The sequence below is a fragment of the Passer domesticus genome, chromosome Z, assembly GCF_036417665.1.
Source record: "Passer domesticus isolate bPasDom1 chromosome Z, bPasDom1.hap1, whole genome shotgun sequence".
Taxonomy (NCBI): Eukaryota; Metazoa; Chordata; class Aves; order Passeriformes; family Passeridae; genus Passer; species Passer domesticus.
The window spans coordinates 8,955,606-8,982,090 of NC_087512.1; the positions used below are offsets into that span (position 1 = coordinate 8,955,606).

Genomic DNA, 26,485 nt, shown 5'->3' on the forward strand with positions numbered 1-26,485 from the left:
TCTTCCCATCATGGAGGAAACAGCCTGTCTCTATCACCTCAGTGATCTCTAGGTATGTGTTGTCAGGTTGCTGTTCAACCCTTCCAAAACCATCACTTTTACAGGCTGTGCAAGTCCTGTTTTCTCAGCCTGTCTTCATCCCCTGCCTTATTACCACCCTTCATGGACTTGCTGGAGGTCAACATTGCCAATCTTATACCAGAGCACCAAAACTGGGCACAGTGCTCCAGATGTGGTTTAAGGACTTTTTTTTTCCATTTAATTTTTTTTCCATAGTGAATCTTACAGACCCTGCCTAGGCATACACTTGGCATCAAATTTCCCCTTTCCCATTGGGAAAGCTTGCCAAAATATATGAAAATTTATAAAGTCTGTTTGTGTGTGCACGCTAGTGTGCACACTTATTTAGGCATGCTTCCTCTTTTGAACATTCAGTAGATTTTTTTTTCTGTTAATACTTTTCACAAGTGTCTCTAAGAAGTACAGTTTGAGCCCTGCACAAATGTGCTGCTCTGCTCAGAGGCTCCTCTGCAACCCCAGTAGGAGCTGTGCCCTTTTCCTGAGCTGTCTTTGACTTTGCTTCCACAGACACTGTGAGATCAGATGGTTTCTTTTCCTATCCCCCATCCTTGCTCAGGGTTTCTCCTAATTAGTGCTCTGAGTTTTTTCTGCCAGGAAGAAGCTTTTTTTGGGCCAGTCAGAATTGCTCCAGCAAGGCTGGTACACTCTGTGCTGGGAGGTGCTGTAGCTGTAGAGAGCAGATTGTTAGGAATGAGAGGTGCAGCCAGAGCTGGAGAAAGGGAGCACAAATGCTTTAGGAAAAGTTAAAGAAGGCTGGGGTCCAGGCAGGCTGCAGAGCAGGAGGCAGAGGTAGGGGCTTACAGGAAGAGGGGGACTCAAGGGGAGCAAGGGAGCATTTGCTAGAGATGAGCATCCCAGTGAGAGGGTAAGAAGATGCTCAGTGTGAGCTTGGCTCCTTCCAGAAGAGCTCATTGGCATGCTGCACAAAAGCCAGTGCTGCTGAGAGAGAAGCTGAGGATGAAAGGGGGGGAGTCAGCAGCCCTGGGGTGGAGATGAGGTACCAAATAAGCCATGGCATCATCCCCTTGCTGAGTCAGGCTCTGCTCTGTGGCCACAGTGAGTATTTTTGGCCTTTCTCAGTTTTGCAGAAGGACATTAGCTAACGGATATGCCCAGTGGCAAGTCCAGAATGAGCCAGCTCCACATCCCTGGAGTGGAGAGCTGGGATGTGAATTGAAACCTTTTGCTGTGCCAGAGAAGTAGAAGCCAGGCTCCTGCTCTCCATCCAGGCACCATCAGAATGGGCTCAAGCAACCAGAATGCAGCAAAACCAGGGGCAGAAATCTGTTTCCTCGCATTTGCTGCTCATCTGTGGCTCTCCCCTGTGGTGAGCTCAGCAAGCTGATGAGTAGGAGCAGACCTGACCCTGGCTCAGTTTTTCCTTTGTTCTGCCATTGACAAATATTCGGGCGTTGAAGTGAAATACTGTGCTTTTCTCTTCCAATGGGAGAAAAAAAAAAAAAAAACAAACAAAAAAACCCCAGCCAACCAAAAAACAAAAACCAAACCAAAAAAAAAACCCCTAAAAAAAACCAAAACAAAACACAGAAGAGAAAAGAAGGGAAGGAGCCCCTTCTGCATACTGCACCAAGGAGCCCTCGTCATCCTGTAGCAGGAGGCCAGCACACATGAATATTCCTGTGCAATATGCACAAGTGATGAGCCCCATATGCAGGCCTTGGGAGAAATTAAATGTTTTCTACGGCATTTTCCAAAAAGCCTTTCTATCAAAGTGCTTGGTCAACAGCCAAAAACGCCCTAGCTTTCGTGGCCCCAGCTGGTTGACACTTTTTTTATTATTTTATTTTTAAATGCTGATGAATATTTTCTAATTAAAAAACAAGACCTCCCCTAAACTGAGTCTTGCCCCAGTGGATGGAGTGGAGCCAGAGACTGGGAGGGGGCTGGAGCCCACTGGGGACTCTGTGGCTGCTCTTGGCTGATGGATTTCTCTTCCCTCAGTGCTGGAGCTTGCAGGAAGGGTCCTGAGACAAAAGGCACACGTGGTTCACATCTGCCCCGCCACGCCTGGTGGAAGGCAGCCTGCCAGGCAGGGGTGGCACCCTGGTTCCTGCCTGCTGCCTGGCCCCCGAGAGAGGGGAGGAATGAGTGCAGGCTCCAGGCAGGAGATTTGAAGCACACCAAGCTCCTGGTGGGGGAGATCATGGGGGTGCAGCTAGGCAAGGAGATTTTCAAGTCAAATTTGGCATTGCAAGGGCTGTCCTTCATATACTGGCTGCTTTGCCTGCAAAGGTGAGAAGGAGCAAAGCCATGGTGTAATTTTAGGGGTGGAAGAGATTTTAGGGGTGGTTGCTGAGGAGAGGCAGATGCGCAGGATGAGACTTGATGCTGGCACTTGTCTTGAGCACAGGATTGAAAAGTCCTGATAGGTTTAAGGCATGTGAACATGATGCAGATTTAGAGAGGGGCTGAACTATCAGAGGCATAAAAGGGAGATCAGCGCTGGTTCTGTGAACTGTAAGGGCAGGAGAGCCCAGAGAGGCCAGTGAGAGACTGGCTGGTGGGGCAGGGTGATTGTGCAGGGAGTGTGGGCCACGCAGGAGAAGTATCAAGCACTCCTCTGCTTATTCCTGGAGTCTGGTAGCATGGCCACCTCTAGACTCACAGCCCCTAGAGCTGCCCTAGGATGAATAAAGACCTGGATCTGTGCTCCTTGGATGTGGGTCTTCACGGCAGATCACAGAGGCCACTGCATTCATGTTTAGTGTTTGGCTTTGAGGGCTTACTAGTGGAAAGCGTGTCTTGCTGCAGGAATAGTGGCAGCAGCTGCCCTCACCTCCAGCCTCCTTTGAGACAGCCACATGGCTTGAGAGTGGGAGCTCGCAGGGCAAAGCTCAGGGGAAGGAGAAAAAGGCTTCTGGGATCTTGCAAGGTGGGGCTTCTCCTAGCTGAGCTGTTTTACTCCTATATGGCCAGGTTAGTTTCAGACTCCTTTCAGTGTAGATAGGTAGGTAGGAAGGTGATGGTATGTCCACCTTGGATGCTGTATCCCATAAAGAATAGGAAAGAAGAAAATAAAGAAGGGAACTGAGCCGTTTCACCTCACTAGATTAGTTCTGGGGCTTGGTACCAGTGTATACATCTTCCTTCCCTTGCAGGGCTGCAAACAAATTGGATTTTAGTCCAACTTCTTCTTCTTTATTGAGTATTCATTTAATTCTGCTGTCTTTGCATGACAAAATCTTCTTCCAATAGTATATCTTCTTGACTTTATTTTTTGAAAGAGTCTGGGACCCAAATAAAGTCTCACACCATGCCTCACCTGCCAGTGCCAACACACAGTGATGCTGGGCTTGCCAGAGCCATGCTTGGTGGAAATCCTCATTTCCAAAAGGGTGTTTTGTTTCCCCCATCACGGCCGAGCACACCACGCCATCCCAGCAAGGGTCTCAGTGGACAATCACTCCATCCTCCTCTCTGCCCCGCGGGAGCTGCTTCCCTGATGTCAGGCAGGGAATACCTCTAACAATCATGTTAATTTAAGAGCTGTTAAAGCCCAGGGGCAGCAGGAGGTCACAGTCGGCACAAACAGATGGTGTTATGTCCTTGATAATTAAACTTTCCTGTAGTTTTAAGTGAGATACTTTCTTGACTTTTATTTCAACACAGCTGCCTCCAGCCAACACCCTTTCTCCCTCATCTTCTGCTTGCCCTCATCAAATACTCTGTGAGGTCTGAGGCAGAATCCCAGGGAGATCAAGGGTCTCCAGGGCTTTTCAGAGGGGTCCTCAGCAGCCCCTTGGTCTCACCCCACATGTTCTGCTGGCTCCAGGCTCTGGCAGTCAGAGCCCCTCACAGAGACAGCAATTGGAGGCCAGGAGAGGAGTGACAGCCTGGTGTTTTGGGGTGCCCCCAGCCCGTTTCAGCAATGCTGCTTCTGCCTCTCATGGTTACTTTTTCCCTTCCATCAGCTGCATCCAGCCAATGCTAAGCTGAGAGGGGGCAAGGGAGCAGGAGCCAGTGAGGTCCTGCTGCAAACTGAGGCAGCAGTGGTGCCAAGACAGCTGCTATCATGTGGAAAGGCTTGGCCTTTGAGTAGGGCCATTTCAGGATCAGCACAAAAAGAGGTCATTTTCTACACCCTGCTATCCCAGAGGGTGTCTGCAAGCAGAAGAGGGCAGGCACATCACCCCAGTCCCACTGCCAGCCTTAGGCTCAGTTCTGGGGCAGGCCCCTGTGCCTGCCAAAGAGGCTGCTGGCAGCAGAAAGCCCCCTTCCAGCATCACTGGAGCCAACATGGGCTGCTTTCACCCAAGGGTGGGATTAGCTCCTCCCCTCAATGCCACCCTTGTCACTTGTCATCAGGGCATTACGGAGAATCCACATGCCTCAGTTTCCCCCTTCAGTCGCCCACTTCGGAAGCTGGGTGCTGCTGTGACATATGGACACAGACCCCAAAAGGCTGCACAGGAGATGCTGGGCACCTGTGGAACCACATGGGGTGAGGGTGGTGATGGAACTGGGTGAAGCAACGACCTACAAACCCCATCTGTCTGCAGGATGGGCAGGGCTCCCCTCCAGTCCTCTTTGTCCTGCCCAGGTTTTGAGCAGTATTCTTGCAGTGAGGAGGGAGGCAGGGGGCAGCCTATATGCAGGTGGAGGACAGATATCCTCACTGTCACGTCTGTCCTGTCTGCCTGCAGTGGCCTGTGTCCCCACAGCAGCTTGTGGGCCACTGACCCCAGGGTAGCTGGTGGTCTGAGGGCATTAAAGGCCGTGGGGACACAGCACCTCCCATGGAACCTGGACAGGGAAGGACAGCAAGCAGGCACCAGTGGGGAGCACACAGTGCTGTCCTGGTTCAGGGCAAATTTGGGACATAACCCCCAAAGGGGCTCCTCTACAAAAGCAGATTCATATTGGCCCCTCCCCCCGACTGGTTCGGGAGAAAACACCTCCTTGGAGAAAAGTGGAGAAAAGAAACCTGTTTATTAAACAATAGAACCCAAACAATATGAAACAATAAAACCTCTTGCTGCTCCAAAAAGAGATGGCAAACTCAGAACAGTCCCCTCCTCGGGCTGCAGCTCGGCTCACTCAGGCTCTGATCAGTCTCTCTGGTGCTGGAAGTGCCACGGCCCAGGCCCAGCCCGGCGGCCACAGGTGGAGCTGCCGGTGCTCTGCTGGTTTTCATGCCAGAGCAGCTTTGAACAGCTCCAAGAAAAGGGAAAACCACATTCCAGGGAGCTTCTTTGCCTCAGCTAGCTAAAACTAACTAAAAGCAAAAGAGAGCTCTGTCCGGCTGTCTGTCCATCCACAGCACAGTCCAGGAGCAGGAATGTGGAGGAGTGAGTGCAATCTGAAAACAAACTGCACGCTTCTTCCCTCCCCTCTTCACTCTCTGGAAGAGAATCTTAAAGGTGTAAAACTTATTATTCAGTATAAACAGAACAAGACGATTGGGGATAAAAGCATCATATAGTCAACCCAGGGCAAGTCCCCAGCATCCTGAGCCTCTGTCCATCTCCAGCATTGTGTGCTGCTCTTCCTGGGCCTTGGAAGCTGCCTGGATCCTGCCTGCCCCGTCCTCCTGCCAACTTGTACTGCAGGCACAGAGGAGAGATGAAGAAAAGTAACACAAGCCATAGTCACCATCCCTGGAGGTATTTAAAAGACATGTAAATATGGCACTTAGGAACAGGGTTTAGTGGTGGACTTGGCAGTGTTGGGTTTACATTTGGACTTGATGAGGTCTTTGTCCAACCTAAATGATTGATTTTATGATTCCGTGATCCTGAGGCATCTCTGGGGAGGCAGCATCAGAGTCATTGGAGAGGCTTCCTCTGTGCCAACAGCTCAAAAATAAAAAGAAGAAGAAAAGAAAGCCCAATCAAAAAGCCAAGCTAAAATTAAAATGCCCAAGAAGCTCTGAACAACAGAGTGTTTCATCAGTTACTCTCCCAGTACTGCTAAGCCAATATCTTCCTCCCTCCTTTGACAAGACATCTGCCAAGATCTTTTCCAGTGCTCCTCAGTCCAATCCTTCTCATGTCCCTGAGCCCCAGCAACACAACTTCAGGCTCTCATCCTCCTCCAGCTCTCTCTCAGCATGTTGGCAAGAAGCAAACCTGCCCTGCTGTTTGAGCAGCAGTGTTGTGGCCTCAGTCCTTGGATACCTGGGTTGATTCAGGAATGAGCTGTAGCTCTCCCTGGCCTGGGGACATCACCACTAGGAGGTTTACTGGGGCCAAGCAAGCATGGTCCTGCCTGTGCTGGAGGAAAGGGGTCCTGCAGGGTGGCAGCAGCCTAGCTGGGGTTGCAGCTGGCGGTTTTGCCCTGCTTGCCCCTGTGTTTCCACAGCAGCACTGTGCTCTTCACCTCACATAACCCCAGTGCCAGTGAGCTCAGACACAGTGCCCACGCTGTCCAGCCCCCTGCCTGGGTGCTGCAGAGAACAGCCCTCCAGAGGAGCAAGATTGGGCTAGTAAGGTATGCTGTCTTCATGTTTCAAGTAAAATAAGGTTTCTGTGGAACCTGTGTCTGCAGGTGCTATTGAGAGGGATGGTGCTGTGGCCAAACATGGCCCAAAATCTCTCCTAGCAGTGACCACAGGAAAGAGCGTGCTCCTCTATGCCATGTGTGCTGTGGCATGGACATCCAGCTGATAGAAGAAGCCTGTCTGGACAAGCTCTGTCTGTCTTCCCTTTCCTCTTTGTTTTTCTCAGGATGGCATATGACTATGCCACAATCCAGACTTTAATACTAGGCTGCTTTTCTCTGCCCTGGAGCTTTGGATATGAAGGGATGTTGGGTATTTCATAAAGCAGCCTCACTACAGAGTTGTCCCAAGGCAGAAAACAGGGTTGTGAGCAAAATCCTTGGGGGACTGAAGGGCAATGCAGCCCCACAGACAAAAATAAGAAATGTTGCCAGCATTTGCCTGGAAAGCACAAACCAAACTTGGCATGAGACAGCAGGACCTTCCTAAAGTATTTGGGGTGGTTTGCTCAGCGTATGGGAGTTTGGTTTTGATTTTGTGGCGATGTTTTGGTTTTGTTCCGCATCATTAATTTTCTGCTTTTGTGGGTGGAGGCTGGGAATTGAAGTGCCAAAAATCAGCGTGACACCAAGAGCTCCATCCCTCAGTAACCACAGCCTGGAGACTGAGAATGAGCAGGAACTGCTCCAAATATGCCCATCTTAGGCAATCTCTCCAGCTTCCAGAAAGGAGCACTGAGGAACACCTGAACCATCAGCATCTCCCAGTCTCTCTCCCTTCTCTGTCTGATCCCTTCTGCCTGTCCCTAACATGGCACCATCTATGGAAAAACACTGCTCAGGACCTCATTTGAACGGCGGCCTCAGATAAAAAGCGCTGGTTCTGGCAGTCCTTTAATAGAAGCAAAGATCCTATTGATTCCTGCAATCTCTCTCTGCAGGGAGCCAGGAAATGCTCAGTGCAGATGAAAGTTGAGTAAAAAGAGAGGGAAAATTTCATTTTCCATTGTTGGTCCAAGCTTTCCTGCATCTCAAAGGCTGCCTGTGTGGGTTTGTGGGCTCTGGAGGGGTGGGGCTTGGGTATGGCAGCTCAGCTGAGCTTCCTGCCCAGGTGGTACTGGTCTCTGAGGAATAGTCCTGGAATAATGTTGCTCCCCTGCCATGGGGATTCAAGCCTCTGCTGCCTTGCTGTGCTTCCTCACAGTGCTCGTGTGATGATTATTAGTATGCTGCTCCTTGTGCTGGCTTTTATCACTGCTGGAGAGACAGCTGGCCTTGGACTGCTGCCCTCCCCCTGAGGAAAAACTGGTAGGCATGGTGGGAGTTTGAGGACAGGTATGGGCTGTGAGGAAGAGCCCCCTTCAAGGCTCCAAGTGGGAACAGGGAATGGGCTCCAGCAGGCAGCAGCCTGTGCAGCAGCACTGCCCCACAATGGACGTGGCAGGGGCAGGGTCAATAGAGAGGTTCCCATTGATTAAACCTGTCCCGCCTGACATGGTGCTCCTGCTCCTGTCCTCGGGCCATGGAGGGATCACAGCACCCCAGTGTGTCCCAGGGGTGGTCTGCTCTTTCCTGATGCTTTTGGGCACCAATTTGAAGAGCTGCAAGGTGTGAGGTGAGAACCCCACCCTGCTCCTGGAGCAGGAATCCCCCAGATCCTGGAGCTGCAGGGTGACAGCCTCATTCCTGGGACTCTCAGGAGTCTGCTGGTCTTTCTACAGCTCCTGCCCCAGTGGCAGCATGTCACCATGATCCACAGAAGCAAGAAATTACCTGTCCTGGGAGCCAGCCTGTCAGTCTGGGGGATTGTCAAACAGCCTGAGCCTTTTTATGGGTTGTTCCTCCCTTGACCATCTGAGCCACCCCTGGAGCTCCTAAGCTCTGCATTACCCTCTGGAAAGTAGCTCTGATTTAATCTGGGCTGATGCTCCCTCCCAAAGAGCTGCTTTCTTCAGCCCCGTGGATATGGGGAGCAGCTTTGGTCATTGCTTTTCACACTGACACATCTTGCCAGTGGCATCCCGGGAAGATGGAGCAACCTTTAGCAGGGATGTTGGAACCAAGAGCTCTGCAAGTCCACAGCAGCCTTTGGGGGCACACCTTCAGCCAAAGCAGCTGGGCAGTTTTGTGAAGCCTATCCTTCCACCATTTGCCCATCTCTTGGACCACAAGGGCAGGAGGGTCTGCGCTGCCATCCAGGGGTCCTGCAGTGCTCACTGGGATGGGAGAGGCTGAGTGATGAAGGAGCTCTGCTGTGAGGTGCTCCTTCCTCCAGGGTATCCTCCTCCTTGGGATCTTTGCTTCATTACCAGAAAGGGAGGAGGTGGAGGGAGCAAAGTCACAGTCCATGAGAGCCTAGAGTGAATTTATTTCAGCTGGCCCCAGTCATCCCTGTGGCACTCATGGTCCAATGGGCCAGTGCTAATTGCTCTATTGACAGTAGGGGTTTAAATTAGATTTAAGAAAGCTTTTCAAGCAGTGGGGATTCTGTCTCTGCAGATAAGGCTTTCTGATAGCACATATGAAGGAGATGATAAAGTCCCTCTTTTTTCTCTTCCTCTTAGGCAGCAAAGAGGAGTTTACTGCTGACAGGGCACTGTAAGGCCAGAAGGCTTTAGGGCTGTTAGCAAGCGTCTGATATTAAGTGACAACCATTTTTTCCTCTCCTTCCCTCACCTTGCTGCCAGGGATGATCTGAAAGGAGGAGACAGCACACAGCGCTGTCAGGTGCCCAAGCAGTGCTGCCCACACATGGTGCAAGCCCTGGGGACCCGGGGCTGGACTGTGTCCTGCCCACTTCAGTGCCCTACTGCTCGTACCAGCACCACACCCTGCCCCTGGGGAGGGATGGCATGCCACAGGAGGCACCCTGGATCCCTAGGGCTGTATAAGCTGTGTGAGCATCTCTGGCCTAGGCTGAGGAGTCAAGAGTGGCTTTGGTAAGGGTGTTGTTTCTCCTTCAGTAACGCTGGGGCCCAGAGTTGCCTGCTGTGAGTGCAGGGGCACTGTGATGCCTACAATTGGCACCTGCACTACAGGCACAGTACCACACCTCAGGAAGAGACAGACTGTGACCTGGCCTCCAGGACAGGGGGGCTGCAGTGCCTGCAGTCAGCATCTGCACTCCAGGTGTTGGGTACCACCTTACAGCCAGCCCCTTGGTGCAAGTGTACACTAGGCAGCTGCAGTACAGGTGGTTCCTGAGCACGTGCTGTTGGTGTCAGCAGCACAGGTGTCCATCCACAGCCCGTGTCTGCAGCACAGGTGTGCATCCACAGCCCAGGTCTGCAGCAGAGGTTCTAGCACAGCATCAGCAGTCGCTGTGGGCAGTGCAGTCACACCGTGGTGCCTGCCTGCAGGACAGGTGCTGCAAAGCTCCTTTGGAAGGCTCAGGGCAAAGCTGGAGGGGAAGGAAACTACTAAACAGAGTTTGTTTTCCCCCAGTTCACCACTTCAGAGCCAGGCCCTACAACAGCACCTGGTGGGGAATTGTCTGATGGACAACTTTGTCATGGAAACACTAGGTTTGGAAACTACCACTTCTGAGGCAGCCACACACTTCTAGAGTGAGGGTTTTATTTATTTATTTATTATCACTGAGAGCAGCCTGTGGCAGGTGAGGGTTGTGGTGGGAGGCTGGGGTGAGCCCACATCCCTCACCAGCCCTGCCCTGTAGCTGCTGTTTCCAGGTGCCAGTTGGTACTCCGTCACTAAAGCTTTGGAGATTATACTAAGGGAGAGCTGGAAGGGATCCATCTCTTTGCCTACTCAAAAGAGGACACTGGGACTGTTAAGCAGAAAGTGGCATCTTACTTTTTGCCTGGATAACTGGAATCCCTTGCCTGGAATCCCCTTCACTCTTGCTGTGCCCTCCCAGGCCTGTCCTCACCCCATCACACCAGAGCAGCTACGTTGTTCCCCTTTAATCCTGATCCAGCTCAGGGAGCACATGCCTGGAAACCTTTGGTTTAAATTGAGAGCTGCTGAAGGGGACCTTATTCATGTCTGTGTTGAGTTGTGACAAAGAGTGACAATGACTGATGCCCTCACTAACCTTGATATAGAGGACAAGGCAGGGAAAGATCAACCCTTTGCTCTCTCCCCAAGCAGGAGGCTGGGGAGGGAGGATGGCTCCAGAGCTGCTGGTCCACCACTTCATATGTTCACTGTCCCCCTTTCTTCCTCCCCAGGCTCCTCTTTCCTCTCTACCTCCAAGAAATTATTCATTACAGGGGGAAATTTACCTTTTGCACAGAAGATTGAGTTCCACACTGCGGGCTTTTCTGTGTAATAAATGTGGTTCCCCTCCACCACCTGTGAACTGCTCCCTGCTGGCACGGGGACATAGCTCAGGACTCTGCACACCTGGTGAGCTGCTGCTCACTGCACTCAAATGCCAGGGTGCTGGCTTTTACCAGAGAAACAGATAAGCAAGCAAATACAGCAACAGAAATTTGCATTGGAAACATCTGCAGAAATTGCAAGGGCTTTGTTATGTGCTTGGGGAAAAAAAATTAACATGGCTTTGGGCAAAACAGTGAAACAAAGCAAATACTGCATGGAAAATTGCAATTCAAGTGAGAAAAGGTTGGTTTTCTGCCTAGATTTTTTTTTTTTTGTCCTAAAATAGCTCCATTCCTGCCTGGTCACAGAGCTCATCTCTAAGAAGAAAAGAGGTTTTCCAGGGGGAGAGCAGCTGAGTGGTGAATTCTCTGTGCTGTCACTGGAAGCCTCTGCCTGTGTCCTGGCCATGCCACAGAGTCCTCAGAGATCATATCTGGGTCCTTCTGCTCTCTCTTTCTCCACCTGTGTCCCTTGAGACTATCACTGCTTTGGGACAGGAACCATTCCCTGCTACATAACTGTTTTGACAGACATGTGCTGGCCTAGGCACATGGGCAGGAGCAGCAGCAATTATTTTAAGAGCTGATGAGACAAGGGAGGAGCAGCAGGGGGTGGGCAGCAGGTGGCTTTGCTCCCTGGCAGGGCAGGGAGGTAGAGCATGATGCTGGTGATGATATTTGCCCTGAGCCAAGCTGAAGGCTACATCAAGATCTCACACTTTCCAAAGAGCAGGCTGGTTTCTGGGGGGTCCTGTCCCACCTCCTGTCATTGCCATTGTCCCCAGAAATGGGGTGGCTGCACTAGCTGGAGGTATCTGGACAGTGGTGAAGGGAGGCTATGGCCCCTGGTCCCTTGCCTGCTTCAAGTCCTGGTGCCACCCATCAACTCCCAGGGCTGTAGAAAGGGAAGATTCAGTGGAAAGTAAATTTGACTGTAAGTAGGGAGAGTTGGTTCCTGGGTTGCAGGTGGTTTCCAGGCTACTCAGGGTCCCACATGCCAGCAGTGCCCCAGGATGTGGCATTGCCACCTGCCTCAGGTTCCAGCTGTCACCCACTCCCTGAGGTGCCACTTGCGATAGCAGCTGAAGCACAGGTAGGGTGGCAGTCAGGGAGCCATGCTGCAGGCACAGAGGGGACACATGGAAAAGGCAGTGGAGAGCAGGCAGGAGAGAAGCAGGGGGGAAGAAGAAGAGTGAGTGATAAGGAGACTGTAATTAGCACTTAGCGCTCCTCACCCAGCGCTTTCAGAGGAAGGTCACCTTCATTATCTCTGCTTTACAGATGGGGAAACTGAGGCACAGGGAAGGCAGTTAGAGTGATTTGCTCAAGGTGACCTGTGAGGGCTGGCAGCGAGGTCTGGGGCTTGCCTGTCCATGCTCTACAGCATCAGCACACTGGAAATGGCTCTTGCTGCCAGCCCTTAGAGACCAAACCCCGCTCTAAAATATCAGTAGTAAAGGATATGGATCCCTTCTCTGCCCATCTCCAGCCTCATCCTGTCCTGACCCACTGTCTCCCCCAGCATCCCTGCCCCTAAGACACATTGAGATCAGGCTGGTCCAGCTGCACCCCAAAATCTGCTTGTGCAATCCCACCCAGCTGTTCTTGCCTTCCCCTCCAGCCCTGCAAAGGCTCTCTGTGAACCCGAGCCCATCTGGGCTCCTGCAACAGTCACGTGTGATAATGGAATATGTTTTGCTGCACATTTTTTCTCTCGCCAATGGTGCTCCCCCTTTATTTAGGTTTAAATGGATGCCATCTGGCTAATGAGCCCATACTCATGTTCTAGATTAAAAGGCAATCCTGTGCACGTTACCGATATGGCACTGGAGATTAGAGAGGCTTAAATGGTTTTGAAGGTGCAATTTGTTTTTCATGCATGGTGCAATTTACTTCCTGGTGGGTGGGCCAGCATTCCCATTGCTGTCCCCAGCAGCTCCCTCCTGGCTCTTGTCTCCTCTACCAGCCCTGGCTGCAAGAAAATGAGAGCTTGGGCATCTCCAGCCTGGCAGGGCCGTGCAGGGTATCCTTGTAGTTATTGCTGCCATTTGTCCACTCCTGGAGGGTTTTTTTGGGGCAGGCAGGATGTTTCTTAGCTGTCACCCTCTCCACACCTCCCTGCACCACAGCATTTCCTGGGACAAGGCACAGCTCACTAGGACAGAGTAGCCTCTGCCCCTCTACCATCCCAGAGAAATGGGGGACAGCTGTGGTCCATCAAGATATTGATGGCAGGTGGCTGAGGCTGAGGTCTCTGCTGAGATCAACATCTTGCACATCCTGCAGCACCAGCTGCCGCTGTGAACTACCTGGGTGTGCTCCCATCTCCTCAAAACCCCTCTGGAACCTACTTGCAGGTAGAGTTGGCTCCTGGGATGATGCTGCATCTGCCAAGGAGAGCCCCACCAGGGGCTGGCTTTCATAAGGAAAATGTTGAAAATAAGATGGGGAAGATAGAGCATTTGTGCAAGGCATGTCATCACCTCCAGGCACCTCCCATGGAAAGTGCCACAGGCTATCAAGTGATGAAGCGTGTCCCAGTAAAATCCTTCATTTTGCAGTGAATTTCCCCTTGGCTGTGATGGAGTTGTCATCTCCTTGCAGTGCCATCACTGGGGGCCCTCAGCCCTGGGGCCAAACCCTGACTGCTCCTGCCTGTGTTTGCTTCCACAGATGGCTAACCCTGTCCCGTCAGCCTGCTGCGTGGTGCTCGCCGCGGTGGTGGTGGTGTATGCCCAGAGGCACAGCCAGCAGGGTGAGTCCTTCACACCTCCCAGGCCCTGGGGGTCCTGGGAAATGGGAATGCTGCTCCTCCAGCCTCTCTCTTGGGGGAAGCTGGGTGCACCCTCCAGGTGTGCCTGACGTCATTTCTGTGCATGTTATCACTTCTCTCCATGACAGTGTCACCTACAGCGCATCAATGTGGGGTTTGAGTATCCTGCATCTCCATCTGCTGACACCCCTTGCCCTGCCCACAGCTCTCTGTCTCTATTGCTTTGGACCTCTTTGCCCACTCTTTTGTGGCCGCTGCCCCAAGCAGCCCACCCATGAAGGGTGAGGAGTTGGGAGGAAGCATCAGCCTGACAGCTCCCAACTCCGATCACCCCTGACAGCTCCATGATGCCTGGACCCATGACAATGATGGATGATGCTTCATCCTGCTCTCACCTCCTTGGGGTGACTTAATCCCCACTGCCACCACACATCCGTGGCCACCACTAGCTCACATCTCTCCAGGTTGGCAGAGGTTTCAGGGCTTATTTTAGTGGTGGCTTTGGAGAGATTACATTTTAGAGTCACTGCTGGCATTGGGAGCTGGAGGAGCCCCACATGATCCTGGGTCTAGGCAGGAGCAGGAAGATTATGAGAGATGGTTGGGTCCTGGTGTGGAGTCCAGCTCTGCAAAAATAGGAAAAAATGGGGAACCTCCAGAACTCCTGGCTTTTCCTAGAAGCCTGTCTGTAGTAGCTTTTTGAAGATCTTAGAGGGGAATTTTGCTCATTAAATCCAGTGAAAATCTATGCATCCTTGGGCTCCGGGAAATTGAGGAATCCAGGCAGAGTGCCCACTGAGCTGCCTTAAATCCAGTTGGGTGGGTTTACATTGTCCCAAGCTTCCAGGCTGGTCACAAAGCACCAGGGTTTGGTAGCACACCCACATTGCATGGGGACAGCCATTCTCTGGACACGGAAGGATGTTGCTGGCTGGTGTTGCAGGAAGGTTCCCAACCCCTTCCCAGGTGCCTGCTCAAAGCATTTGGGTGCTGAGCTGTATGTGAGGATGGTGTGATGCTTCCTGCAGAGAAGCAAAGCTGCTCATCCTGCTGTGCTTTAAAGGACCTGGCAGTAGGACTGCCAGAGCATCCTTTGGATGCTTTGAATAGTAACCCAGACCTGCTGCACAGGGAGATGCACAAAACACAGAAGTGCCAGGTACTTCATGGTTGCACACACTTGAATTGTGTTGTCTAGAGAAGAACAAATGCTGCTGCTCACCAGTGAGCAGGACCACACATTTTGCTGCTGACAGCTGGTGCAGAGCTGCAGCGACCTGTGTCACCTTCTGCTCTGTGATACAGCAGGATTCAGGGGTTTGGCAGCATAGCCTCCCCTGTCCTTATCTCCCTCCTGTTTCCCTTGGCTGCCTGTGTCTGGGAGGGAAGTTTCTGGGCCACCAGCTCAAAACTGAAGCTGCTGAGAACTGTGTGCATCAACAACTGCCTGCATGGAGTGTGAGAAGTGTGGCAGGGCTCTTCCCATCTGTAGCTGCTTCACTGCGGGACAAAAAAGAGTACAGGGTCAGAAAATTACTTATTAAATAGTAGGACACCTTCAGGACTGTCCTCAGTCTGTCCCCCAGGGCCACTGCATGTCCCTCCTGGGCACATCTCTGAAATGCTGAGGTGTGCTCTGAGCTTTGGAGCAGCAGATCTCCCGCCCACCCCACCGTGCCCGGCCCGGAGAGGCTGCACACAGGCACATCAACACCAGAGACCCAAAGGTTGTGCCCTGTGCCCCCCACCCAGAGCTCACCCCCTGCCCTGCTGCAGCCTCTCCTCACCTGCCAACCCCAGAGCTCACCCCCCACCAGCTGGGCACTTGGGCTGAAACTGCACAGCAGGAACGGGGTGGGAGGATGGATTAATCCCACTGGTGGCAGGGACCCGGTGGAGTGGTGGGGAGATGCTGGCATAGAGTCCATTTATCATGCACTTGAGGCACGTTCGACTTTAATAGCTCATGAAGCACTCTAAGAGATGCATTAGCACTGAATACTTGAGTGAGGAGGATGTGACAAGCTGTTAAGTGAGCGTGAGCACGGCGGAGGGAGCCTGGCCACCCTCTCCTGGCTCTCATATGCACCGCGGTGATTACTGGAGCGTCCTGCAAAGTGCCACATGAATTAATAAAAGCAGCATCAGGCTTGGTGAAGGTGAGGCTGTTCATGTGTTAACTCCTCTGCTGCTCACCTTTAGTCCCTCTCCTTGGAGCTGGCAGAGCATTTGTCTGGGATGCAGAAGCCTGGGATGATCCCCAGTGTTGGGGGAAGGGAATAGAGGGGCTGAGAGGTCAGTGGATTTGGGGTGTCTGTGACCTTTGGGGTGACAAAGCTCGCTTGCTTTGCATCCCTGGCGGGCTGCTCAGGTTTCACGTGCGTCACACAGCTGGGGACTGGAACTTCCCAGGAGGTGAGCACTGGGTGGTGGGAGACCAGAGACAACCAGCAGGGCAGCCCCAGGGGAATGCTTGGAGGCTGGCACTAATGCTCTGGCTCTAGCAGTGGGTTTGGGGTGTCCTGCTGCAGGAAAAGGCAGAGGGGCAATGGAAGAGGGTGTCCAGGACTGTCATCCCCAGTGCATGAATAAACAGCTTTAGATGGAGCTGCCAGACTGGGCCGTACCTGCCTGAAGAGATGGGCATTTCCCTGGACAGCCACAGGGCTGTCCCCATCTGCACAGATCCAGCTGGCATGGAGGGATGGATAGGAGCTGCAGGAAAAATGGGAGAGCACACAGGAGGCAGAACAGGCTGAAGACCTGGGAGAGAAGGGGAAAGCCTTGTGCCCTCCAAAAAGAATCATAGAATGGTTTACGTTGGAAGGGACCTTAAAGATCATCAAGCTCCAATCCCACAGCCATGGACAGCCACACCTTCACTAGACCAGTTTGCATAAAGCCCCATCCAGTCTGGCCATGAACACTTCCAGGGATGAGACATCCACAGCTGCTCTGAGCAACCTTCACCAGTGCCTCACCACCTTCACAGTGAAGGATTTATTCCTGATATCTAATCTAAACGTACTCTCTTTCAGTTTAAAGCCTTCACCCCTTGTCCTGTCACTGCATGTCCTTGTAAGTCCCTCATCAGGGCTTTTGTAGCCTCTTTATGTACTGGACAGTCATCCCAGAGCCTTCTCTTCTCCAGGCTGAAAAATACCTAGTATTTCAGCCTTTCCTCATACAAGAGGTATTCTAGCCCTCTAATCAACTTCCCATTATTTTGGATAACTCATTTTTCCTTCCTGTGTTTTGTTCTCTAGGCAGTGGTTGCTGCCAATTTATTTCAGAGTGGAAGAAGGTGATGGAGAAAGCTGAGCAGAGCAGCGATGCGATTGCTGTCTGCTGTGACTCTGACACCTTTGCTTCTCCAAGGCCTCCACTGTGTGAGAGCAGAGCTGGTAGGGGTCCCTGCAGTGCAGAGACCTCCTCCCTAGCAGGGCCTGAGTTCCTTCAAAGGTCTGGGAGAGGTCACAGCACAAGCTTTGGGGTTTAACCCAAGCTCTTATGTGGGAAGTGTGTGTATACGGTGGAGATGCCTAACCACATGTCAGGCTACAAAGTCTACATGCATGGGTGATTTCAGCTTTTTGTACTGAATGCTGTGACTGCCTGCTGCTGGACTGACTTGTTCTTATTAAACCCAATGCCTAAGGCAGTCCTGGAAAGAGGGAGCTCTGCTGTGACCAAGGTGTCTTCCCCATCCATCAGCTCTGCCAGAGTTATGTCCACATCTGTCCCAGATTGAGATTTCTTTGCTTTTAAAGGAGGAGTAATTCTGCTTTATTGATCCTCACCTTGCTGAATTAACTCATGTTTAAACAATAATTATGTTTTCACCCAGGAGAGGAGACAAAGAGATAAAAGGCTCTGGAAATGAATGCACTTCAGATGCCACATGCTGGGGTTAATTTATTGATGGGTGAAGAAGCTCCCATCTCCTCTCTTCCTCACCAGCAACAAGCAATTAGCCCCCATCATTCCTCAGCGGAGGAAAAGAGAGATTTTGTTTCATTGCTCTCCCTTTTTTCTTGCTCTCTTAAGCCCTGACTAATCTTTTGCAGTTGGTTCTGCTGCAAAGCCTCCCGGGGGCTCCAGTTTGCACGTACCTTGTTAGAAATGCTGCTGCAATGACAAAGCCTGGACCAGTAAATAGCCTTCATCATGCACAGCAAAGCCAGGCAAATTGGCTTTTCAAAGAGAAACCAGCTGTAAATATGAAAACCTCTTTCCCATTCTAGAATTGCCCAGCCTTGTCTGTGTTCCATCTTTTGGCTGACAGGGGTGTGACCAGCTCTTTCTGGACTCTGCTTCCTCCATGTAAGTCAGCCCACGCCAGGGAATGCCATCTGCCTGGCATGCTTAAACTAGACACTTTGAATTTGGATGTGTTCTCTGGATTTGCTGTGTTGGATGTGGTTTATACGTTCACACCGGGCTGTGTGGTTTTTTTTTGTAGACATCTGTGTAGGTTTTGGTTGTTGTGCAAATGCAGTTGAGTTCAGGTGACTGGATTCAAGAGGTGTGATGGGGTGGCCTTGTGCATTCAACCTAAGATGGCCCTGCAGGAGTGCCATCTACAAATATACATTCATAAGTATATTTGAAGTATCTGCTCCCTCTCCTCTCCTCTCCTCTCCTCTCCTCTCCTCTCCTCTCCTCTCCTCTCCTCTCCTCTCCTCTCCTCTCCTCTCCTCTCCTCTCCTCTCCTCTCCTCTCCTCTCCTCTCCTCTCCTCTCCTCTCCTCTCCTCTCCTCTCCTCTCCTCTCCTCTCCTCTCCTCCCGGCACTATCACAGTGTCCTTCAGTCATGCATTAACTGACATGACAAACATCTGTCGTGTGTTGTTTGTTTTTGCACCCATTCCCCAGGGTGAGTTGTGCGTGCAACAGAGTGATGTGAATTTTTGTAATTGCCAGGGCACAGGCAGTTCCTGGGGAAGGCGAGGTCAAAGGGACTGACAGTGTGTGCAGAGTGGCTGGCTGGAAGTGGTGCCTTCTCCCAGGCTCAGGTTGGGGCCATTTCAGGAAAAAGCTCTGTTGTCTCATTACATAGCACCTTCCTACCTCCCGTGACACCTCCTTCTGCCTCTGGCCAAGTTTTGCTCTCAGCACTGGCACTTTGTCCCCAAGTGGCTCCTGACAAGGCCTTATCAGTGCTGTCCTCCCCTGGACACTGTCCTGCATTCTGCGAGTCTGACCTACATTCCTCCACTGGAGATGAATGGACTTGTGTTTGGCTGCATAAAACACATGCTCATGCCGAGGGAAGGCTCGTATATTAACTGCTCTGGACTCTGTGTGTGATGGACTCATCCTTTCCATTATATACATCAGCCCTTGTGTCACTGGCAAACTTTGCCAGCAACAGTTTTATGTTGCCTTCAAGATAATTGATAAGACGAGTGATTAGCAATTGGCCAAGAACATATCCCTGCGGGACCACACTGGGAACACCCTCCTGCAATGATGATTCCCCATTAACAATTAATTCCCCATTAGCAATTGCATTTTTTCATCCTTCCTGTTATAACTCTGGATGCTCTCATTATCCAGCTGGCTGAAAATACCAGCCTCGCTCCAAGCTACAGCCCCATTCAGCAGAGCCTGCTTAAATCATTCTGAAGGCTGCCGTTCAAGGGCAGGCATCTGCTCTTTGCCTCCCCTTGCTCATTGGTGCTCACAGCTAAGCTAGCCCAGGCTCGTGGCCATCCATTGGGAACCAGCATTGTCCTAGTGGGATTACTGCATCTGTTGGGGGACAATCTGCTGGCCCTTCCCTTACTGCCCAGAGGTATAACCTGGCTGTAATTCAAGTTGCCCTCTGATGCCTTTCCAAGGAAGGTCCATCATCTCCACCCCTGAGCATTCATTACTCTGATGGTTTTCCCACTGCCTCCCCATCTTCCCTGCCAACCCACAGCTGCAGGGAAGCAGAAGAGACAGCAACCCCACCTGCAGGGACACCCCCGCTGCAACCTATTGGACTCTGCTGCACACTGTTAGGGTGTTTAAGAGCCCATCAAGTTCTGGAGTCCCCTTTGTTGCTCTGGTCTTCCCTGGTGAAGGTGAGCCTGTCTAAGAAGAAGAACCCCTGACCCAAACAGGCACAAACATCTGTATCCTCCCCTTTCCATTTCTACCCCTCTCTCTGTTCATGACCACCTGGCTTTATTTTTCTTTCCTTCCAGCACAAGATGCATCTCCTGAAAGTTTCTCTGCCTACAAAATAAAAAAAACCAGCAAAAATAGCCCAAGATCCTGAAACAACTTTTTCTATTACTGGACATCCCCCTGAGCTCAAGTAGATTTCCTGTCTGACACAGAGTGAATTACGGCCAAGCTCTAGGCAGCTGACCTTGTGGTCAGCCAGAGCACAGGCTTGCTAATAAATGTGGTCAGCCCCTACCACAAACAGCCTATTTTTAGTGCCTGTGCTTTCTTGCCCACTGCCTCATCACTCCACAGGTTCCAGAGCCAAGCATCCCACAGGGGTCCAGCCAGCAATGCAGGATAGCCCTTTCAGGAGCATATGCCAGGCTTGCTCCTCCCTCCCTGGAGCTGGGAAATCAAGAGGGTTCATTTCCTCACGTTGTCTGTTAATTTTGCACTGCAGAAAGTCGCTGGTGCATGGCACAGCATGGCCTGTCCTGCTGGGACACACTGCCAGAGCACAGCTCGTGCCCGTCAGACAGGGACTGGAGAGCTCACAGCTCTTACCTGTGTGTGAAAAATAGCCACAGATAAGCAATAAGATTGATGTCCCACTGTGCTAAGTGCTGTCAGATGCAGGAGGTGAGATGTTCTTGAAGTGCAAGTCGGGGAGAGAAGGGAGTGACAGGAATAGAGGGAGTGGCAGTTAGGTGAGAGGAAACACAGCTTGGTGGTTCAGGGCTTTGAAGTCTTGCTTTTTGCAAGTTACCAAAGTTTGTGGACATTGGGAAGAAGCTGCCTGCTTTCCATGTACAATTCTGCCTGGGAGTCACTGGAAGTGAATTTGCCACTTTCTGGATATGGAAGTAGTTGTTTGAAATGGAGCTGATGAAGTTCTGGAGTAAAGTGGAGATCTGTCCCACATGAGCCATCCAAGAGCTTGGAAGGAAACCTAGCTGACAATATCTGTGATGCTAGCAAAAAAGGGACCCCTTCCCAAAAATAGGTCCTGTGTATTGAAGCAGATCACAAATCTGTAAAAGAATCAAAGACAGAAAATAAAAAAGAAAACAGCTTTAGAATGTGGATCTGTCAGGCTTTGTACAAGCCTGTGATCCCACAAAACCTGTGAAAATAGTTCATGTCTGTGGTGAGAAGAGACTGCCAGGAGGATCACAGTCTGCCAGGAGTCATTAGTTCTGCCAGTGTTAAGGAAAAACATGTCTCAGTAGTTTCTTAGGCTTCATTACACATCAACAGGCAATGGAGGAGGAGGAATGGGATTTGTAGTCCACCCAGACATCTAGAGAAGCTTCAAGTGGAGGATTACTGCTGACATGGGGCAATGCTGCCACAACCCCTGGGGCAGAGGGAGGACCTGCCAGGCTGTGCCTGTGCAGAGGGGGCAGAACTAAATTTGTGGCTCATCTACATAAGCCAGAGAGTCCTTGCCAATACATCCTTGTTGAAACCCAGTGCTGAGCAAGGCCTGCTTGTTGAGGAGAGGCTGTGAGAAAAGGTTTGGATTTCCTTCTTGGCGTGGCATTATCCTGCTCTATGGAGCAGGAGCATGGCTTCCTCTGCTGACACGTTGTGGTAAATGGACACATTGCCACAGCAGCTGGGAGCCCCCAAAGGCTGATAGAAGCCAAAATCTCATTTGCACAGATTTTCAGCCCTTTGGAAGCTGAGGTTTAGCCCAGCACAGAGAGAATAGCCATGGGCCATGTTCTTTACATGAACACTGATTGCTGAAGAAGAACTGTGTCCTGTTCAGCACTGAGCTCCTCTTGGTGGGGGAGGAAGCAATCCTCATCCTTTCCTTACATTCTCAAAGTTTTCCAGAAATGGAAGAGCGCATAAAACTGTGACAGGTGGAGTGGAAACCTTCAGTGCTTCAGGGATTTGGCTCCAATTAGCCTCCAAACGCTCTGAAAGGTCTCACCTCAGAAGTCACATGTGGTCATCCCAGGGAACCAGATATCTCATATTTCCAGAGCAGCCTGCTGCCACCACCCCGTGTGTCCAACAGAACTTGGACTGAATGTTACGCTCATTATTTATCCTGCTTGAAGAGTTTCCAGTGTCTTAAGTCCTGGATGCTCTGAGACTGCAAAGCTAATTTCCAGTCAGGCTCAAAGAGCAAAATGTGGCAGCCCTGGGGACAGCTCTGGGCACCATTTTTAGGAGTGCACAACCTCAGTAGTGGGTGCTAGCAGTCATCGCCAGGCCATGTCACAGCAGCTGTGTGTGGCCGAACCCATTACCAAAAAGTCAGGAAAGGCTGAGACATTCAGGTCCTGCACATCCATTTGTGGTGTTGGGCATGGAATAACTTGCTGCTGTCTTCAGCCCACCTGTGGGCTGGGAACAAGCAAAGCCCTGGATAATGGGAACCCAGGCATAGCAAGACATTGAGTACAAACATCATCATCTCTGTTTCCTCAGGATTTTCTGGGGTGGCAACAGAGCAAAGATACCATGGAGCATATTCAGGAGTGCAGATGCTGGGACACAACATCCACACACCTCTGTTATCAAAGCCCTTGGGGTTAATTCTCTGAGCAGACACTGTGCTTCTGTGGAAAAGGAGATACCAGATTCCTAATCAGGCCAGGAGGTGTTGGAGTGTAAAAAGTACACAGAAAAACTTGCAAGATGTGCAGTCTGTGCTGTGGATGAAAAGAGAGTCTTTCAGGATAAGTGGTCTTGGGCAGCGCTAAATGGGGTGGATCCATGCAGAGAAGCCAATATAATTGTGGCATATTAAAAGGAGAAAAAGAAGAAGGATTGAGGAGGGGCGGTGGCAGGCTCGTTACAGAGGGGAAAAGCAATGTGTGTCACCTTGTAATGGCTGCTCCAGGAAGGCCCATCAGGTGGAGAAGTGAAGTGAAACCACAAGGCAATTGACAGTGATGGAGGCAGGAGGGGTTACAGCAGTATTAGTCCTGTATGAACCATTGATCTCTTGGTGTACAATTTGCTGGAAAAGACTGCTATATAGGCTCAGCTGTTAGCAGGTGCTAATTGAAGCTGAGCTGTCTGGAGCCTCATTGCACTGCCTTCCCTGGATTAGAGCAATACTGGGGAGGCTGGTGTTGGGGAAAGGGATTTGTGGGTGTGATTCACAGTACGGGGATAAAACAGCCTTCATCTCTACTTAAGAGACAAGAGGAAGGGAATGGAATATTCTCCATACACAGCTGCATGCACCTGTATGGAGGGAGAGTCCCTGGAAAGACACATCCGCTTCTCAGTTCAAAATTCCCTATGGATGGGGCAAAACCTTACCTCAGGGTGCACACAGTTGACAGAAAGGTAGTGCCTTTCATCCCAGGTTCTGCACACTTGACCTTTTTTGGTTTGCAAAGCCTACAGCATTTCCCCCAGAGCAGACCTGTGTTAGCAGATTTAAGTCATTTGCCAGTAGCCAGGCTCTTCCTAGTTATCCATTCTGGAGTTTTGCAAAACAGCCAGAGGTCTACAGAGCTGATGCTATTAAAAATTGACCTGCAAGGCCAGGAGCCCATATGATTTCTGCCAGCCAAGACCTCTGTGATTTGTAGGCAGAGGAGAGCTGGCACCATCACACTGAGGGATTAACTGGGATGCACAAGCAGGGCTGTAGTATGTGGCCCATCCTGCTTGATTCCTGCTGGATTTGCTGAGGTGTTATGCATTTCTATGTCCAGGCCTTGGGTGTGCTGCTGAATAACAGCTCTGCTCACAGAGAGATGGTGGGGAATGGATGCCCTGCTCCTGCAAAGGGCACTTCTGGTCTCTGGAGAAAAGTCCACTCCACGCTCAGCTGGTCTCTGCCTCCCACAGGGGCCCTACACCCACTGCCTCCAGAATCCAAACTGAAATAAAAGCAAGGAAGTTGATGAGCATCCCTCACAGATGTAACAGAGCTCCAGAAGGGGATCAGGGTCTCATCCTGTTGTGAGTGGCATGAAGGCAAGCTCTCAACAGCATCACCAGCTGAAAACTGGGGTGGTGCAGAGCGTACACACAGGGCTCCACTGCTGGGAGCTTGTCCTCATTAGCCCCACATCCATTCATCCATCCAAGTGAGGCTCTTCTCCCAACCAGGTGGTTGAGCTCTGCTCATAATCTGCATCATTTATGCACAAATCCACTCCCAGAGGGAGTGTAAGTTGAGCCTGGAGTGCTCTCAATGGGATTCTCATCCATAGCCATGAACTTGAGAGTGTGCAGGATGAGTCACAGAGAGCCTCTGGCTCCAGCCCAACCACGAGCCCTGGCAGGTTGGACTCCACTGAGTTTGTGGCTTGTCTGCACTGTGGTGTGGTAGCTCCAGCTGACTGGATGCTGTGGAAGGGAGAAACTGAGGCACATGGGAGTCACAGTGTGTTGAATCCAGCAGCCAATGTCTGTCTGTCTAGTCCTCTCCTGCAATTTCCCATGGGAAGCTTCCATGACTGGTTATAACTGTGAGCCTGGAGACCAGCCACAACTTGTGCCAGCTGCTGGGACAACTGGAGAGGCTGGATGCAAAGTGATTAAAATCCAGTGATGTGCTGAGGAGTGGTGGGAGGCTGTTGAGCCTTGCAGGAGCTCCTGTTGTTGTTAAGGCATGTAGCATTCCATAAGATGCAGCATGCCATGAGCCTGGTGCTCATATCCATGGCACAAGTTCCTGTGCTCAGCAAACTTGAAAAGTAATTTTACCTTTGTGGTGGAAGGCACAAGGTATTGTGTTTTTCCTTGGTGTGAGGGTCCCTCAGTGTGGCATAGTGGAGGGGGCAAATCAGGAGCTGGGGTTCCCCACTGGTCCCTCCTCACTCTTAGAGCATCACAGAAGCCCTTTGGCAGGTTTAGGAACCACGGCTCACCTTCTAGTGAGCTCCAGTACTGTTCCCACTGCTGCTCCAGTGAAGTCCATTCACTCTCCTGGGACTCTGCCCTGTTTCCTCTGCTCTCAAGGAGCCTCCCCATCTTTGTCCATCAACACCCAGCCCTTGCCTTTGTCTCTCCACATCACTCTGGGCACTAAGGCAAAGGACTTTGCTCCTCCTTGGTTTTGGAGGGTGCTTGTGCTCTGGCCGCACACCAGCACCCTCTTCTTAGCTTTGCTGGGTGTAAAGGCTGTGCCAGCTTCGTGGTTGCTGTTGGCAGAGGGCCTTTAGGGATGCCTCACTGCTGATTTACAGATGCAGCTCTCCAGGGTCTGCCCCAGCTCAGACGACTCCTCCAGCTCTCAGCTGTGACACAGACATGCCTGTCCACTCCTGGTTTGCAAAGAGAGTTTCTGTTGTTTTCAACCCACGTTGCTGGGGGCTGGTCTTTACTTCTAGGGAGTGTGAGCCCTGAATATTCAGGAAGCAGCACTGAAGTTGGTGTGACCATGGTTGGCAGGCTCTGGTCCTTAATTAATTAGCATTGATTGTACTTCCAACAGTGGAGGAGGGAGCTGCAGCTCAGGGAAGCAGTGAAGTGTGGCAATATAATCACTGCAGCTATTTCCACGCTGCTGGTTGGTGCTCTTCAAAAGTTACCTAGCTGCTGCATTGGCAGCATGGTAGACAGAAAGGAAAATCCCAGGAGGCATAATAGAACAAAGGACTTTGGAAGCTGTCATTTTAGAGGAAACATCTGTCTGTATGTATGTGCAGGGTTGGGGTTTTAAAATTTTCTTGGGTTTTTATTTAAAAAAATATTTATTTAGTTACTTGTTTGTTTGTTTTCTGGTGATTGACACTGCCTTTGGTTGGCTCAGCCTTATCAAAGGTGCTGTTCATGTCTTTTGAATGGCAGCAGGGTCAGTTCACCCCTGGGCTACTAAGAAGTGCTGTTTGAGAAGTGGGATGTGCCTTATCTCACAAGAAGTTTGGAGCAGGTTGCAGGGTTGGGTCAGTGACTTTAAAGTGGAAGTGCCTGCCCTGTCTGAGCAAGATACCCAGTGGCCAGTGAATCCACTCCCTCTGTAATCTGGGCAAGCCTGTTCCACTGAGCTCTCTGAGTCCGTGGGCTTTTGTATCCATGATGCATTTCTTTCCCCATATTTTTGCAATTTTATTCTTGGCAGCTCCAGAGAGGTGGGACTGAGCATCCTTCTATTGATCTATGAGAAGGACTTTGGGATGCAAACCCAGAAGGAAAACTTCAGGATTTAGGTAGACAGCTTTAATCCCTCCACATTCTTCATCCTGCCCTAAATCACAGCCCCAGAATGAGGAACCTCACAGTGAGAGCTGCCATGAGCACTCACAGCTCCTTTAATGCTGTTACCTGATGCTGCAGATGTGTCTCCCAGCCTGGGGAATACTGAACCCTCCTGAAAACGTTCAGTGCCTTTAATTTGTGCCGTGGCATGGGGCAACAGCTCCCAGGTTTGTCCCTGCACAGCCCAGAGCCCCGCAGCGTGCTGGGCTGTGACCGTGTGCTGCGAGCTGGGACTGTGGGGGCCCTCCTTTCCCAGAAAACATGTGTGCATAGACGCCTTGCCAGGGTTCTGGAAAAGCAGTGCCAGGGCTGGATGAGGGAAGTGCGTGTCAGCAGGCAGAGACCTTCAAGTCAAGCCTGGTAGCAGAAGGGATTAGTGGGTACGGGCTGTTGGGTGATTTAATTGTGTTTTCCTTCCTCCAGTGAGTTTGCACCATTTTTCTTAACTTGCTTAGCCCCGAGGAGTTTTTTAGTATAACCAGTATTTA

The 26,485-nt window shown here is 51.1% G+C and overlaps 1 protein-coding gene across 9 annotated transcripts in view; it reads left to right on the forward strand.

The window, feature by feature from the left end:
• The window catches only part of CNTFR (ciliary neurotrophic factor receptor), a 200,349-nt gene that overhangs the window by 104,380 nt on the left and 69,484 nt on the right, over positions 1 to 26,485 (forward strand). For all 9 annotated transcript variants that reach the window (XM_064403726.1, XM_064403725.1, XM_064403728.1 and 6 more), the window contains one exon: positions 13,557 to 13,638. In XM_064403726.1, the coding sequence (XP_064259796.1) occupies positions 13,557 to 13,638 (82 nt within the window). The remainder of the gene's footprint in view (positions 1 to 13,556; positions 13,639 to 26,485) is intronic.